Consider the following 16,633-nt stretch of genomic DNA (forward strand, 5'->3'; position numbering starts at 1 on the left):
TGCTTTAATTTTACAGCACTTTTAGCTGTGTTAGTAAATGACGCCTATATTTTTGCGACTTACTTATACTCTTATTGTGGATATTTGCCAATATGATAAATATTTTTGTAAATAGGGTCTCATGGTAAAGAGGGAATCCAGCCTAACTTTGATTTGTAAATCTGGGACACCGAGCTCCAGGAAAAGTAACATGCAGTATTTTAATTTACTTACATCATGTTTTTTTAAGGATATTTCAAATGTAAAAATGAAATATATCGTTTTGTTTTTAAACAGATGATCCTGGAAATACTAGATTACTCCCTCAAACCACAAGTGTCACAAATGAGTTCCCTGAATATGGGACAACAGAGCACAGAGAGCCTGAGACATTTGGAACTGCATTTAGGTATGTAGAAGAATCAGGAGAATGTTTAAATAACATGAAGGAACCTGAGCAGTTGTCCCCTTGTGGCCCAGTTGTGCAGAATGACTGTTTAACAGAAGAGCACAGACTATGTCCAGAAGAAAAACTCAAGGATGTAGCTAAAACAGAATTTGCAGACTCTAACTGTGTTTTAGATCTTAACCCCTCATGTGGAGAGATCAATGCACACATTATTCCAGATGGTCATTCCATTTTAAACTGTACCTCTGTGCAGGTGGGAAATAGACTGGACAATGCCACATCTAAGCAGTTGGACCAAGCTGAAGAATCGGTATCACTATCATCAGTTCCTGTCATCTCGTCAGAAAGGAAATCTTATTTGTTTGTTGAGAGGGAATTGGCTGCAATCTCAGAAGAAGAGACTCTGTCAGAATCCTCACTTTCACAAATTACAGAGATAACAGACTTCCCCAATGTGCATACAAATAATACAGTTCCAGTTACATCCATATTAAAGAACAATATGCATATGGAGGAAGAAGTAAATGGAATCCTTGTTGCAAGAAAGGCTGAGGAAGAGGAAGATTTAATGCCCTATCTAACTGAATCTCCAGACAAGCTGCTGTCTAAAGAAAATGCTGCTTTTGTTAATATGGAATCTTCAAAGGTACAGAAAAATATGGATATATCAGTAGATGAGACGCAACTTGATACCCAAATACTGGTATCTTCAGGAAAAAGGAATTGCATTCCATCCTCAGTAAGGACTAGGGGGGTACAGGGAAGTGCTTTGACGTCTTTTGTTCATGGACAATTGAGTAGTTCTGAGTCAAGCCTGAATGAAGGTGTGGACAATGAAGTCTTTCTAAAGGAATCTGACCATGGCAATGAGAACCCAGTGCCAGTTCATCTTTTGCAGAGGTATGACATATATATATATGTGTCCTGTGACAAGATGGCTGCCTGTACATGTAATTTTTTGGGCTATGGTAGACAGGTAAGTAGAGGACGAGGAGCATAAAGACAGGGACACAGAGTCTTCAGGCAAAACACAGGTTTATTCAGGCAGATTTTACCAACATAAAGTCACTGGAACACAGTTCATTAGCGTATTAACAGCACACATTCATGACTTTTCTCCACTCTGGGGATCTCACCATACAGGGTGGCTTCCACACTCTGAAATATTCCCACAAACCCTTCTGACTCTCCCCTCCAGGGATATCAACTCACCAGCCTCTGGCCTGGTTCACTTTCAGGCAGCACCTCAATCACTTTAGACTCAAACTCAATCACCTGGTCATGTCTCCCTTTGCTCCTTGCAGTGCAGGCAGCACCCCCAGCTCCTCTGGGAGATCTTAACACAGACAGGTGACCTTCCTAACACTTAAGTATGATTAAATACTTTTCCACATGATAGACTTCCTGTTGAAAGTGAGCTCCAACATGCAACTGGACCACTGAAATGGATAGCCTGTTCCTTTCAGAACACTATAGCTTCCAGGGCCAGACAGCAACATCATTTAAACAGAGACACCATTCCCTGTTAAGACACGTCTCCCTTGCAACTCCTACAAATAAGATATTAAAGGCAAAACACACCTTTTTACACTTCTCTGTGGTCATTCTACCACAGTTCAATACGTATATACTGTATTTATTAAATATCACAAAATATATCATTTGTTACATACCTATATGTAATAAAAAATACATCACATGCAAGTTTTGTGTAGCATCATAACCATTACTTACCTTTTAGTAAACTTTGGCTTCAAGTGTTTCTGTTTCTCTTTGCATTTCCTAATTTAAATCATTGCTTTGACTACTAAAAAACAGAAACTTTGTAAGGCAGAGGAACAACAGTGGGCTCTGTCCCACAGGATAAACCACTGATTACTGTACAGCATTTATATTTTCCTATTCGTCATAGCTTTTTTTTTTAATATATTGTTTGAAAGTAGGCTTTGTATATTTCCTACACAAATATTAGACTTTATATATTTTATATTTTTATAGGTTAATGGGTGTTTTACCACATTGGATGCCAACAAACAGTCATATGAAAACTTTTGGGAACCCCTCTTAATTCTTTGGAGTTTTGTTTATCTTTGGCTGAGCTTTCAAAGTAGCAACTTCTTTTTATTATATAACATGCCTTATGGAAACAGTAGTATTTCAACAGTGACATAAAGTTTATTGGATTAACATAAAATTTGCAATATGAATCATAACAAAATTACACAGCCGCATAAATTTGGGCACCCCAACAGAGATATTACATCAATACTTAGTTGAGCCTCCTTTTGAAAATGTAACAGCCTCTAGACGCCTCCTAAAGCCTTTAATGAGTGTCTGGATTTTGCATGATGGTATTTTTGACCATTTGTCTATACAAAATCTCTCCAGTTCAGTTCAATTTGATGGCTGCCAAGCATGGACAGCCTGCTTTAAATCATCCTATAGATTTTCCATGATATTCGTCGGGGGACTGTAATGGCCATTCCAGAATATTGTGCTTCTCCCATTGCATAAATGCTTTTGCAGGTTTCAAAGTGTGTTTAGGGTCATTGTCTTGTTGGAATATCCAACCCCTGCATAACTTCAACTTTGTGACTGATGCTTTAACATTATCCTGAAGAATTTGTTCATATTGGGTTGAATTCATCCAACCATCGACTTTAACAAAAGCCCCAGTCCCTGAACTAGCGCACAGCCCCACAGAATGATGGAACCTCCACCAAATTTGACAGTAGGTAGCAAGTGTTTTTCTTGGAATGCAGTGTTCTTCTTCTTCCATGCAAAGCACTTTTTATTATGACCAAATAACTACATTTTTGTCTCATTGGTTCAAAAAGCTTTGTTCCAAAATGACTGTGGCTTGTCTAAATGAGCTTTTGCATACAACAAGCATCTTTGTGGCGTGAGTGCAGAAAGGGCTTCTATCGCATCACTCTGCATTACAGATGTTCTTTGTGCAAATTGCACTGAATTGTAGAACGATGTACAGATACACCATCTGCAGCAAGATGTGGAGGTGATTGGAGGTGATCTTTTGGTTGTCTGTAAACATTCTCATAATCTCACAATTTATTTTTCTAAGCCTGACAGACCTGGGTTTTACAGCAACTTTGTCTGTGGCCTTCCATTTCCTGATTGCCTCCCTTACAGTTGAAACTGACAGTTTAAACCTCTGAGATAGCTTTTTGAAGCCTTCCCCTAAACCATGATACAGAACAATCTTTGTTGTCAGATCTTTTGAGGGTTGCTTTGATGATCCCATGCTGTCACTCTTCAAAGGAAAGTTAAACAGAAGCACAACTTGCAATTGGTCACCTTAAATACCTTTTCTCATGACTGGACTCATCTGCCTATGAAGTTCAAGGTTTAATAAGCTAATTCAACCAATTTGGTGTTGTCAGTAATCAGTATTGATCAGTTACATGCATTCAAATTAGAAAAATTACGTGGGTACCCAAATTTTTGCACAACCAGTTTTTCACATTTGATTTAATTTCATTCAACTGAATACTGCTTCACTAAAAATCTTTGTTCAGAAAACACCCCAGTACTAAGATGTTCCTGGAAAATGAAAGACATACCACTGTTATCATTTTTGTTGAAAGTGGAGTAAATTATTATGCAGCCTTAGAGGGGTTCTCAAACTTTTTCATATGACTGTAGTTAATTGTTATTAACATCCCTGCATAAAAAGCCAGCTGAATACATGCCCTCTTGGACAGGTGTAGCCTTATTCTAATGGGGGTGCGGCTGAATAAAATCACAGAGGATAATTGGAAAAGATGTGTAGAGAACGATTAGCTGTCAGGAGACGCAGCAATGTACTGTGCATAAAAGGCACAAATTGGGAGGCACAAATTGGAGATGAAAAAGTGCACAAGGCAATGGCATTGTTAGTAGGCACAGTACTAGGCTAATGTTCTAGTGTTCCAAAAGGTAGACTATTGATAACTAGATCATTTGAGATTTGTGCTAGAAGTGATGCTCCTGTCCCTTTTATGTATGTCTGTCAACCACCACAAATGCTTACAATGCTCAGAGGCAGAGACTTATTTTTTATAATCACATCTGATTTGGGGTTTTAAGAATGTTTAGTCTCAATGCATGAATATATGAAGTCAAAACCAAACTAATTTGTCAATACTTTTGCACTGCAAGTGGTAAGCTTTAGCCATTTAAAACCTAGTAGGGTTCCATTCTGGGAACCACATTAATCTTTAACTATTCAGTCAATTTAACATTTATAATAATTGAAAAATATGTACACTGCATGATTTGAATATAGGTGGTTCATCAACTTTTGGAATAACCATCTGAGCTGTGCATGGCCACCTATAAAATTGTACTACAGATTACCAGTCTAGATGAATCCTCTGAGTTGCTGCTTCTCACATCTTAACAAAGGCTTGAACATGGAAAAGGGAGGGGTTTGTTTATATAGAGCTTAACTATATTTGAAAAAATGTACCCTGTCTATAGTGGGTGTTATATAATAAAATGTATTTATTGGTCACTTGTTTAGAAGCTAATATTGTATTGTTTATGTGGGTTACTGCAACTGTTCTTTCAATTACTGTGCCTTTATTTATTTCAATATGTTTATGTTACAATGCAAGAACATACACCAAGAAATGTTTCTGTTAATAAGATCCATGTCAAAAAGCATTGTCCACAGCCATTTGAACAGTTCACAGTATGAACTTCCTTCCAAATTTTTAAATAGTTTAATTACACATTTTTACAGTTGTATAACTGTATTCATTTAAGTCCTAGGATTATGACTGAAGATAAGCATGAGGATGTGCTTAAATCAAAAAGATGTTCAGAAGATTCTACTGACTTGTACAGCTCCCAGTTTGAGAACATATTGGATAATACATCCTTGTATTATAGTGTGGAGTCCCTTGACACACTTTATTATGAACCTGATAGTTTCTTTAGTTTTGAAATGCCACTTACTCCAATGATCCAGCAGCGAATCAAGGTATATATCAATTTCTTAGACCGGAAAAACTCAGAAAGTCATCAGGAATACCTCAAGGTGGACTCTAGCTGTGGAATATCAATGGGGTACTGCAATGATGTAGTTAATGGGCTGGATGATGAAACAAAATTCAGAAAAACTTCACATGATGTGGAATTCTCAGGAAGGTATGTTAACAGTATATTTTTTTGCTAGCTGCCATAATACGGAATGTCAACATATATAAAATAGGGTACATGCAGTTGAGCTGTACACACAGACATAACCGGTATTGGGCCAGATTCAATTCTCATGGTTTATCATGTTAATACTAATGGTTGAGATTCAAGGAGAAAAAACTTTTCTCCAAATTCAGTTCTAGTTTTTGCCCATAGAGTTTTCACGGGATAAACATATATTACATTTGCATCTCAAATGTAATCTCGTCAATGAATTTTACCTGATAAACCTTTTTCTTACTGAATTTAATCTGGCCTATTGTGAGAGCAATACATAGATTTGTTAATCCATACCTGTGTTAACCCACTTACGTGCAGTTTTTTTTCTTGGTTCAGCAGAGGATGTTGTGCTGTTGTCTGCTATTAAGAGAATGGATGCATGTGCAAACACAGTAATATTCATACCCTCTCTGTTACACACGTGTTATTAGGTATTTGGCACATAAGTGGTTGAGGACCCCTTCTGAATGGCATTCAAAATCTTAGATTCAGAGATTACTTTTGGTTGACACCATTTTCTGTATATTAGCAACCTTTGTGTTTTCTGGTGTATTAGTGCATTAATCCCCCAACATCTAAGAAAGAAATAAAACCCCAACATGCCAAGTATTTATGTAAAAATGCACATTAGGGGTCAAAATACATTAGGGGTCATTTATTAAAGCATTCATAGCTGTTGTAAGCACATTTAAAAATCTCAGCTGTCAATCAAATATTGCCTGCCCCTTTGCTATGCCTTGGACAATTACTTTCACTTTCCATTCAGCACTTCCTAGATGTCACTGCTCTCCACACATTCCCCCCGTTCTCTTCACCATTTAATTGTGCATGGGGATGGTCATCTGGTCCCCCATTCTGGTGCACAAACAAGATTCTGAGATGATGCAAAGTTTGCCTTAACAACAGTCTCCACAAAATGGCTCCTGCCTGCTTTGCTATAATTATGAATTTGCAGACTGAAGGAAACATGAGTCAAATAATTTATATAATGTAATTTAAGTCCATCTTGCTTGACTAATGTGATATAACAATATTTGAATAATTGTTTTGGATGAAGGGTCCCCTTTAAAGGCTACTTGCATTAATATGCATTCCTGGCATTTCGTTATAGTTACGCTTGGCACCACTGCCTTTCCAGTTATCTGAATAACGGGTAGGCCAACCCCCCATGGACTCCATTTTACAGAAATACTTCAGTTTACACCAATTAATATTTTTGGCTTTAGATTCCCTTTTAGGTATGTGGATTCCAGTTACAGAAATATCCTTTATCCCAGGACCCAAGCATTGTAAACAATAGACCCTGTACCAGTTTGAATTAAGTCAAATCAAAGTTCTTTTGGGCAAGGAGATTTCCCATCCCATGATCTTTCTAATTAAGACCATTTCAGAACTTGCATTTTGATAACATTGGGCCATATTCAATTCAAAGATAATATATCAACGTGAATGAGATTGAAATTGAACTTGTTACATTGTTTCCAAGATTTATTCTCTTTTTTTATTCTGTCATGATTTTTATGGTGTATTTCTAAATTACACTGTTCACACATCAAATTATTCACTCTATCATATATAATTTCATGACTGAACCAACAAGTGTTTTTTAGTTGTAATATTTGTGTTAGGTCATGTTGCCTGGTCATGTGAAAGAGACAGCACTTCATGATAACTGCTATCAGATAGGCTATTGTTTCTCCATCTCAGTGTTACGGAAGGAGTCTCAGTGGCACTTGGATTTTTACTATTCCTTGCGGTTCTTATATCTACCAGGGTGCTTTTATCTTGTGTCAGGGAGCTGAGCTGGTTACCTTCCCATTGTTGTGTTGTTAGGCTGCTCGGGAGAAAGGGAGGAGTGACTTTACTCCAATTTGCAGTACAGCAGTAAAATGTAACTGAAGGTTATCAGGGTACAAGTCACATGACTGAGGGCACCTGGGAAATTGACAATATGTCTAGCCCAGATTTCAACATTAAATTAAAAAAAAATCTGTTTGCTGATTCAAAAAAACTGATTTCAGTGCAGAAGTCTGCTAGAGCAGCACTATTAATTAATCCATTTTGGAAATAACATGTTTTCCCACAACAGTATCCCTTTAACAGAGAAGTACATGTTGTAAATGATACCTTTTTTTCTGCAAATGGCTAATTTACAATACCTTTGCAGTGAGACAGCTCCAAGAAGGACATAATTGCAGAATCTCTATGTGCACTTTTGACTGTGATATCAGGAATTTTGCAAATTTGTACCTACCAATTGTGCGAAATGCTGTGAAACCAATTTGACATTGAACTGTTGCTCCATCAAATTTTCATGGCTGAAACTGCATTTATTAGAAAATGAAACAGCTATATTTATAGAGAACTAAACCCCCCTACCAAAAGCCCCATCCCAAACTTCCAGGCATTGCTCCCCTCTCCCTCCCCACGATGTGCTTTAGTGTATAAAAAAAAAAAAAAACCTTTAAAAAAAAGTCTCGCCCTTAAATGCAGAAAAGTGCAGTGGAGCTCCCGGTTCCCACCTTCCGGCTCTTTGTATAGTCTACAGGTCTCTTCGCCAACACGAAGTTTGCCAGAGAGTGCACAGTTGGGCCAAGTCAGGGATCAGCTGCAACTTCAACATGTGCAAATCTGCAATGAGAGGAGGATGGAGAGGGGGGGGCAATGCCTGGAAGTTTAGAGGGGCTTATGGTAGGGGGGTTCAGTTCTCCTTTAAGGGGCAAATTTATTATCTGTGAATTTCAAGTTATGTGAAACTCAAATTGCTATGGCAAACAAAGGTGACCGATAATAATAAGCCATCTTAACTCCAAACACTCTCTTTCAAACTAAAATGGCGTCAGGTGACCCAGTGTTTCCCAGCATTCCATGCAGCCTTTAACCATTTCCTGAACTATAAGGATAGATATACATAAATAATTAATATATACATAAATAATTAGACAAAATATACAATGCTAGGTATACTGAACTAAGATATTGTTCAGCCCTGTAATAAGTCAAGGAATCATTAACAGAGTACCTGTGAAACATGTCCATCTTACAAATGTAAATATACAAGAGGCTGGAAAGAGGTAAAATAGAAATGCAGTTGACACAAACAGACATGATGATAAATGGAAAATTGCTCTGACTATCACTAGCTAGTTCCTACATTATTCTGAAAGTTAGTATGAGTTTGATAAGGGTGTTTTCTATTGTCTAGGTAACTGTGAGATGGAGATGTGATGTCCATGTCATTAATATCTTTATTAGCTATTAAGAACATATGACACAGAACACTTTTTAAAAATAAAACTCAATACAAAAAAGTATATTTGTTTTATATTAGGTTATGTCAAGAACATTGTAAATGTTACAGTTTGTAAGTTTGTAAGTAAAACAAAGCAAATGTTGTACATTTTTTTGTAACTTAAAATCAGTAGAGGTTAAAAAATACACAAGCCATAGTCCTTTGGTTAGACTTGTTTGGGCTCCCAAAGTCACAATTGAATGTATTCATTGGTTTTAATTTGGTGAATGGATTCAGTGGTGTAGATGTACTGAAACTTGTGTTCCTTCTTCATCAGTTTGCAGCCATTGCAAATTGTAATGTCCGAATAAACTTACATGAAAGACCATTATAATGTAACAACATTTTGTACTTCATTGGTAAGTCAGTTGAAGTAATTGTAAAGAAAATTGTTTTTAAAGTGCCACCAGTTATTCTAGTTTCTGAATAGCTGAATAGCTGTACAGCAGCTTGGAGATGCTTGTAGCTGTTTTTACAGTGAGTGTAAATGAAATGAGGAGGCCTGAACTAAATAAATGGATACATTTAGGGGGTTATTCATTTTTCTAGTCAGACTTTTAAAGGGGAAAATACCAATTTTTCTGAGAAAAAACTTGATTTTTTTGGTATTTATTAAAGTCCGATGAAAAAAGTATTCCAACTGAGACCTGCCGAGAACAGTTATATTGCCCCCTCCCCTTAGTATTCTCTCTCTCTCTCTCTCTCTCTCTCTCTCTCTCTCTCTCTCTGTCTTTCTCACTCACTCTCTCTCTATTTATACTAAGAAACATACTTTCCCTGTGCTGTAAAATACATCAGGACCCCCAAAAACACAAAACACGCAGTCTATATAAGTACATTCAAACAAATGCTTAAACACCAGTCACAGCAGAGGACACACCTCCATATTCACACACCCTCCATATACACTCACACACCTTAATATATGTATGCATATACTACTGTCCTTTGCACTAACTGCTGTTGCACTTCCTAAAGCAAGAACGGAATGTGCCAGAAGTCCCACCCTTGTGCAAACCCCTTTATATTCAGCTTTGCAGATCCTGCCGTACAGGAATAACTCTTTTTTTATCCTCCAATCTGGAAGTGCCAATAATTGCAGCAGGTAGAACAGGGTACTTATACAGATCTGTGTGGGCAAAATACAGGAAGCTTTGCATGTGCTTTTTGCAGTCTGCTCCATGTAAATAAACCCTTTCTCTGTAGTACTTCTTCAACATTGCCATATGACATCAAATAAACCCCAGATGTACAGATGACTCAAAATATTTCATTGTAATAGCAATTATTATTGCCTCCCATTACCCTCTGAAAAAGTCACAAGCAATAATGTGACCAAGATTAGACAATGAAAAAGAGCAAATTCTGAATACTTGGGGATTTATTTTTTAAATTAAAAGTAAATATGTTTTTTTTATGGACTAGAAGAAAGAGAATTGAGTTGTATGCCTAAATATAACCATTAAGAAGCCACACTCAGAAATATCAAGTAACTACATTATTTCCAAACCCGTCTGAACCTACAGTTACATACATAGTCTAGTATGGTGCACTACTGAAAATGAAAATGAATTTGTAGAAGCAGTAAGTTTGTGAAAACAGGCCAGAAGATCAGGGTGGGTAGAAATTAATGATTCTAAGGGTCCATTTATTAAAAATGGAATTTCTATATTTTCCATGAATCTTGAAAAATTTGTGGTTTTCCTTTAACAGATTGGGATTAAGTATAAAAAAACACGAAATGCAACCTCTAATGCAAACATTCGCAAAGTAAAAGTTGTCAAGGTCCTATAGTGTGGAGCCTAATAAGCGAAGAGTCCCAGAAAGATTGTCCGCTGCAGTATAGATGAGGAATAAGCAGAGAACAGGAAACTGTAATTAAGCAGGCTGAAGTCAGGCAAAGATCGGTAGGTAGGCTGAAGTCAAGCGTAGTCGGGGGCAGGCAAAGGTCGGTAGGCAGGCTGAAGACAAGAATAATCCGTAGGCAAGCTGAGTCAATAACAATGAAGTCAGTTCAAGCAGTTCAGAATCACCAAAGGCAAGGGAATAACCAAGCGCCGTTTACTTCCTGTGACCTCAATTTAAGGGGACAAATTTGGCATCAAACGTCAGGATGCAGTGTGTAGATGCTGTGCATCAAACGTAGCAAGACGCACGTATCTGCGCATGGAAAAGTCGAGCGCACTGGCAACAAGCGCTGAGGATGTGTATTGACCTGCACACCCCTGTGCACGGGCAGAGCTGCTACAATATCTGATGGCACCTTATAGAAGTCAATGAGAGCTGCACTGATCTTATTGGACAATTTTTTTTTTTTTTTGTAACATGAATTTTATTTGATTTTGTCATATATAGATTTCCAGACATTGCATATTTTTCCAATAATATAGATATGACAATTTCACATCATTTTGCTATCAAGAATTTGCGTATACAGTCATCATGTATCAGACAGAAATTAGAAAAACCAAGAAAAGAAAACATATCATCAAGAAAAACAATTATTGCAATGTGAAATAGATGCAGTAACAGTCTTCAAGTGAACAGAGTGGTACATGACACTTCACTTGGATTTATTTATGGAATTTATCCTATCAGGGCTCCTGGACCTTATATCACTTAATGCGAGAAACATAATAATCCCATTTTGACCATACTCTACTCTCTCGAATTGAGGGATTTTCCCTCTAAGCCTAGCTGTCATTTCCTCCATTATTTTCATCTCTTCAATTCGAACAATTACCTCAACTATTGTCTGGGCTTCTAGGGATTTCCACTTAGAATTAAGTGAAAGCCTGGCTGCTGTGTATGTATAGGTTAGTAGTTTTTGCTCAGGTGTGGAGATATCTAGATGAGGCAGGCCTATAAGGGCATTTGACGTTTGAATGGGTAAATCAAAACAGAGAATTTTAGTCAACATCTCCTGCATACCTTTCCAAAACTCTGATAGCTTTGGACATACCCCTTGTCCACATGTCCTCCAGAACATCGCTGAGGTACCCGGGAAGATTCTACTACATTTTTCCGGAGTATAGTACCAGAAGAACATCGTCTTATAAACGCTCTCTTTCTGTCTTATAGTGACACTTCGTAGAGTATTTTCCCATATGTCCTCCCATTTCTCAATAATTAGTGTCTCAGAGAGCTCCCTCTCCCACTGGACCATGTACTTATGTTTAGGAAGTGGGTCACTCGTATCCGTGTTTGGGATGTTATATATATTGGAAATAAGGGCTTTCTGTGGAAGATCCCTAAGACATAATCTTTCAAAGGAAGTTAGTAGAGTGGGGGGGGGGGGTGACTGTCCCCTATTTATACTTTGGATAAAATGAGAGATTTGAATATATTCGAATTGCCAGCTCTGAGGTATTTGGTGCTTCTCTTGTAGTTCCCCAAAAGTATAAAATCTATTCTCTAGCGACTGAAAGAAATCCAATACTTGGAAACAATTTTGAGCTCCAGCGTTCTTGGAAAGATTGGGAAAGACCTGGAGGGAATTGGGGGTTTGCTAGAACTGACTGCATAAGATAAGGGGAGCCAGCCAAAGGTTGTTTTCTACAGCAGCTTTCCCATAATTTGAGGGTGTATTTAATCACTTGTAAAGCATCTGGGGGGAGTTTAACCAGTTGTGGGGTTTGCCAAAGCAAAGTTTTCAGATGTGTTTCCGCCAATGAGAGTGCTTCTATGAGTGCCCATTTAGTCTGCGGGACAAATGTTGTCCAACCAAGTACTTGACATACTGTAGTTGTGCTGCCTCATAGTATCTTTGTATGTTTGGAACTGCTAGCCTTCCTTGAGATCTTCTCATTGTCATCACAGCTTTGGGCACCCGATGCCTAGATTTTGCCCAGATACATTTAAAAAACATTGTTTGGATATTTTTAAGTGTAGAATTGGGGACCTTCACTGGTAGAGTTTCAAATAGATAGAGCAGTTTAGGGAGGATTGACATTTTTAAGGCAGTTATCATGCCCAACCAAGACAGGGTATAAGTGCTCCATTTCTCCAAAAGCGAAGTAATGGAGTTTATGAGCGGGATATAATTATTTCTATAGAGCTGGGAATAGGATTTTGTAAGCTGGATTCCCAAGTATCGCATAGAACAACTCTTCCACCTATACTTAAAATGTATTCTCAAAGTCTCCTGTTCACGTGGTGGTATGTTCAAGGCAAGCGCCTCAGACCTAATTTATAGCCTGAAAGTCTGCCATATTGAGATAGAAGATTATGTAAATTTGGTAAGGATACCATGGAATTTGTAATTGATAAAAGGACATCATCTGCAAACAAAGATATCCGAAGTTCTGTTTTACCCAATTTGGGTCCAGTGATGTCTTATGTTCTCTGATGGCTGTGGCTAGTGGCTGTATGCTCAGGGCATATAAAAGGGGGGAGAGTGGACAGACCTGTCTAGTCCCATTTGCCTAGTCCAGGCGATCAAATGCTTTCTCCGCGTCTAAGCTGAGGATCACTGCTGGTGTTTGGGTTTTATTTATCAGGTCTATGGTGTTGATGGCTTGTCTGGTGTTATCGCCTGCTTCTCTGCCATGAATAAATTCCACTTGATCTGGGTCAATGAGTCTGGGCATTATAGGAGCTAACCTGTTGGCTAATATTTTCGTGAATTGAGATCCGAATTCAGCAAAGCTATAGGACGATAACTCCCACACTGATTGGGATCTTTACCTTCTTTATGCAGCAAAGTAATATATGATATTAACATAGAAGAACCTGTGAGAAATAGGAGAACCTGTGAGAAACGAGTTAAATAGCTTTCCCAAATATTGGGTCAAAGCTGGGGAAAACACCTTGTAGTATGAGTATGGGAAGCCATCTGGGCCCAGTGCTTTCATAGAGGGAAAAGATCTTTTGTTTCTACGATTTCTTCCTCAGTAATGGGAGCATTTAGGCTTTCTAATTCTAGTTAGGAAAGTCATTCTCTGTTGTTCAGTGGGTTGGTGATTAGGTGGGCTTTGGGTGTGTAAATTATAAAGTGATGAGTAATATTTCCTGAATGCCGGAGAGTATACTAGTTGTCCATTCCCTATATCAATAGAAGGTATAGCCATGTGGGCTAACTGTTCCCTTAATTTCTTTGCTAAGAGGGTGTGCGGTTTATCCCCACTCTCATAATATCTCTGTTTGAGCCAGCGTAATGCCTTTTCAGTATCGACCCAAAGCAGGGGTCTGAGCTGTCTGATCGTTTGACGCAGCTGCCTAGTAGGAGTTTGGGAGTATAATTTCTCGCCCCTGTGCTGTTTGACTCTCTAACTCAGCTATACGCTTTAGCCTAAGTTTTTTCCGTCTAGAGGCAATGGAGATAAGGTGACCCCTGAGCACTGCCTTGTGTGCTTCCCACAATAATGCCACATTGTCAACTGACCCTTGATTTGTCTTAAAGTATTCATTTATGGAGTCAATAACCTTCTCTTTTACCTGAGGATCATTCAGGAGTGACTCATTTAATCTCCAATGCGGAGATCTCCAGGGAGGGTGAGTCATGTCTATCTCCAATATTACGAGTGGTCAGTCCAAGATGTAGGTAGAATGTCAGATGTAGCTATATTCGAAAGGAGGTCCCTTGAGACTCAAAAGTAATCTATTCTAGTGGAAAGGTTATGGCTCGCTGAATAGAAAGTATAGGCCCTCTCATTGGGGTGGTGTACCCTCCATGCATCCCTAAGGTCTAATTTCGGATTAGCTGGCAACGTTTTTGAGACTGCTGAGATGTGTCTTTGTTCAGGGGTGGAGTAGACCTGTCCCTCAGTTCTGAGAATGGCAGGTTGAAGTCTCCACCTAATATGATAGGGGTTTGGTAATCCCCTCTAGCTTGCGTCAGCTTGGAGTGAAGAAATTTTATCCCTTGTTTGGAGCATACAGATTCATAATTATTATGGGTTTCCCTCTCAAGGAGCCTGTAAGAAAAAGATACCGGCCTGCAGGATCTGCCTCTATTTTTGAAACCTGTAATGGGCAATCTTTATGGATCAGGATTAATAATCGCTCCTTTTTAGTTTCTGCTGAGGCCCTGTAAACCTTAGGGTATATATTAGATTATAGTTTGGACTCATCTGACCGTTTAAAATGTGTCTCTTGAATGAAAGCAATATCTGTGTAGTTCCCGAATGACCAAATATCTTTTTTGCGGTAGAACCAAGGGCTGAACTGGATTACGGTGTGGCTTCCGGGGCCGCTGGTTTGCGAGTTGAGCCTTTCACCTTCTCCCAGACAGGGGAAAGTGGCTTCCGAGTGGCGCTGTTCTGCGCGGAAGTAGGCTGTTGTGTATCCGACAAAGGAAGCCCAATGTCTTTAAGGAACTGGGGTCCCCGTGCAGGATCTTGCAGGATATACTGTCTATTACCCTTTGTTGCTATTAGCTTAAACAGGAAACCCCAGCGATATGAAACCTTATGTTCTCGCAGATGTTGGGTCACTGGGAGCAGGTCCCTACTCTTACCAAGTGTGATAGGAGAGAGATCATTAAATATTTGCACTTGGTGTCCTTGATGTTCTATAAAAGGAGTATTGCGGGTTTTAGTTAGGATACTGTCCTTGCTCTCAAAATAGTGCAGGCAGACAATTATGTTCCGTTGTATGGTTGAATTAGGCTGCCTTAGAAGGTAGGTCTGGGTTAATAGTAGAGAATAGTGAGCGGAGAAATGGACTGATCTCCTGAGTGCCAACACTCTCCGGGATTCCCCGGACCCTGAGATTCTCTCTCCTGGATCTATTCTCAAGGTCTTCCACATGTGATTTTAAAACAAACATTTCCTCTTTTAAGCTGGCATTCTCTGCTTGCATTGCATTATGGCCATGTATAAGCTCATCAACATTAGTCTCTAACGAGTCAGTTCTTTGACCCAAGTCAGTTACATCAGCCCGTATCTCTTTAAGTGCAGAAAGTATGGTATCTGCTATGGAGAGTGTAAGCTTGTCATGGAGGTGCATAAGGTGCTGGGACTGTACCTGTACAATGACCGGATCAGTCTCCTGTGGAAGAGTTGGCTCATCTGCTCTCAGTATTTGTGCCTTGACTGAGATAGGATCTGCCTCGGAGCAAGCCGTCGAGCTAGGGGTAGGAGATGGGGGAGATTCCGGTAAGGCCTCCAGACCTGGAGGCCATCTGCGCCATCTTGATTCCCGCCATGGCGTTGGTGTAATTTTTGTATGTACGGCAACATTGTGTCGACAGTATCTTTAGTGCGGCGGTTTCCCGTCATGGTGCGACACCTGTGTGTAAAGCCTGGTGCAAAATTGGAAGCATCAGGAGGCTAATTGCAGGCTATAATTCCCGAAAGGGCAGGAGCGCAACTCAAGCACGTCTCTCCCGGGAACATGCCGCGCATGCGCCCCCCTTATTGGACAAATTTTAATCAATTCGGACTTTAAGATGTTTTCGGATTTTCTTCTGCTAGGAATTGTCTGAAAGAACTCGAAGGTTTAGAGGTATGGGTATGGTATCTGTTATCCGGAAAGCTCTGAATTACGGAAAGGCTGTCTCCCATAGACTCCATTATAATCAAATAATCCAAATTTTAAAAAATTATTTTCCTTTTCTCTCTAATTATAAAACACTACCTTGTACTTGATCCAACCTAAGATATAATTCCTCATTGGAAATATAACCAGCTTATTGGGTTTATTTAATGTTTACATGATTTTCTAGTAGACTTAGGGGCACATTAACTTAGCTCGAGTGAAGGATTAGAATAAAAAATACTTTGAATTTCGAAGTATTTTTTTGGCTACTT

The 16,633-nt window shown here is 38.9% G+C and overlaps 1 protein-coding gene across 2 annotated transcripts in view; it reads left to right on the forward strand.

Annotated features, from left to right (window-relative positions):
* LOC108706824 (PH and SEC7 domain-containing protein 3) overlaps positions 1-16,633 on the forward strand; it is a 238,960-nt gene that overhangs the window by 73,438 nt on the left and 148,889 nt on the right. For both annotated transcript variants that reach the window (XM_018243559.2, XM_018243560.2), the window contains exons 3-4: positions 277-1,288; positions 5,156-5,539. In XM_018243559.2, coding sequence (XP_018099048.1) covers positions 277-1,288; positions 5,156-5,539 — 1,396 coding nt within the window. The remainder of the gene's footprint in view (positions 1-276; positions 1,289-5,155; positions 5,540-16,633) is intronic.

The sequence above is a fragment of the Xenopus laevis genome, chromosome 1S (genome assembly GCF_017654675.1).
Source record: "Xenopus laevis strain J_2021 chromosome 1S, Xenopus_laevis_v10.1, whole genome shotgun sequence".
In the NCBI taxonomy this organism is placed as follows: domain Eukaryota; kingdom Metazoa; phylum Chordata; class Amphibia; order Anura; family Pipidae; genus Xenopus; species Xenopus laevis.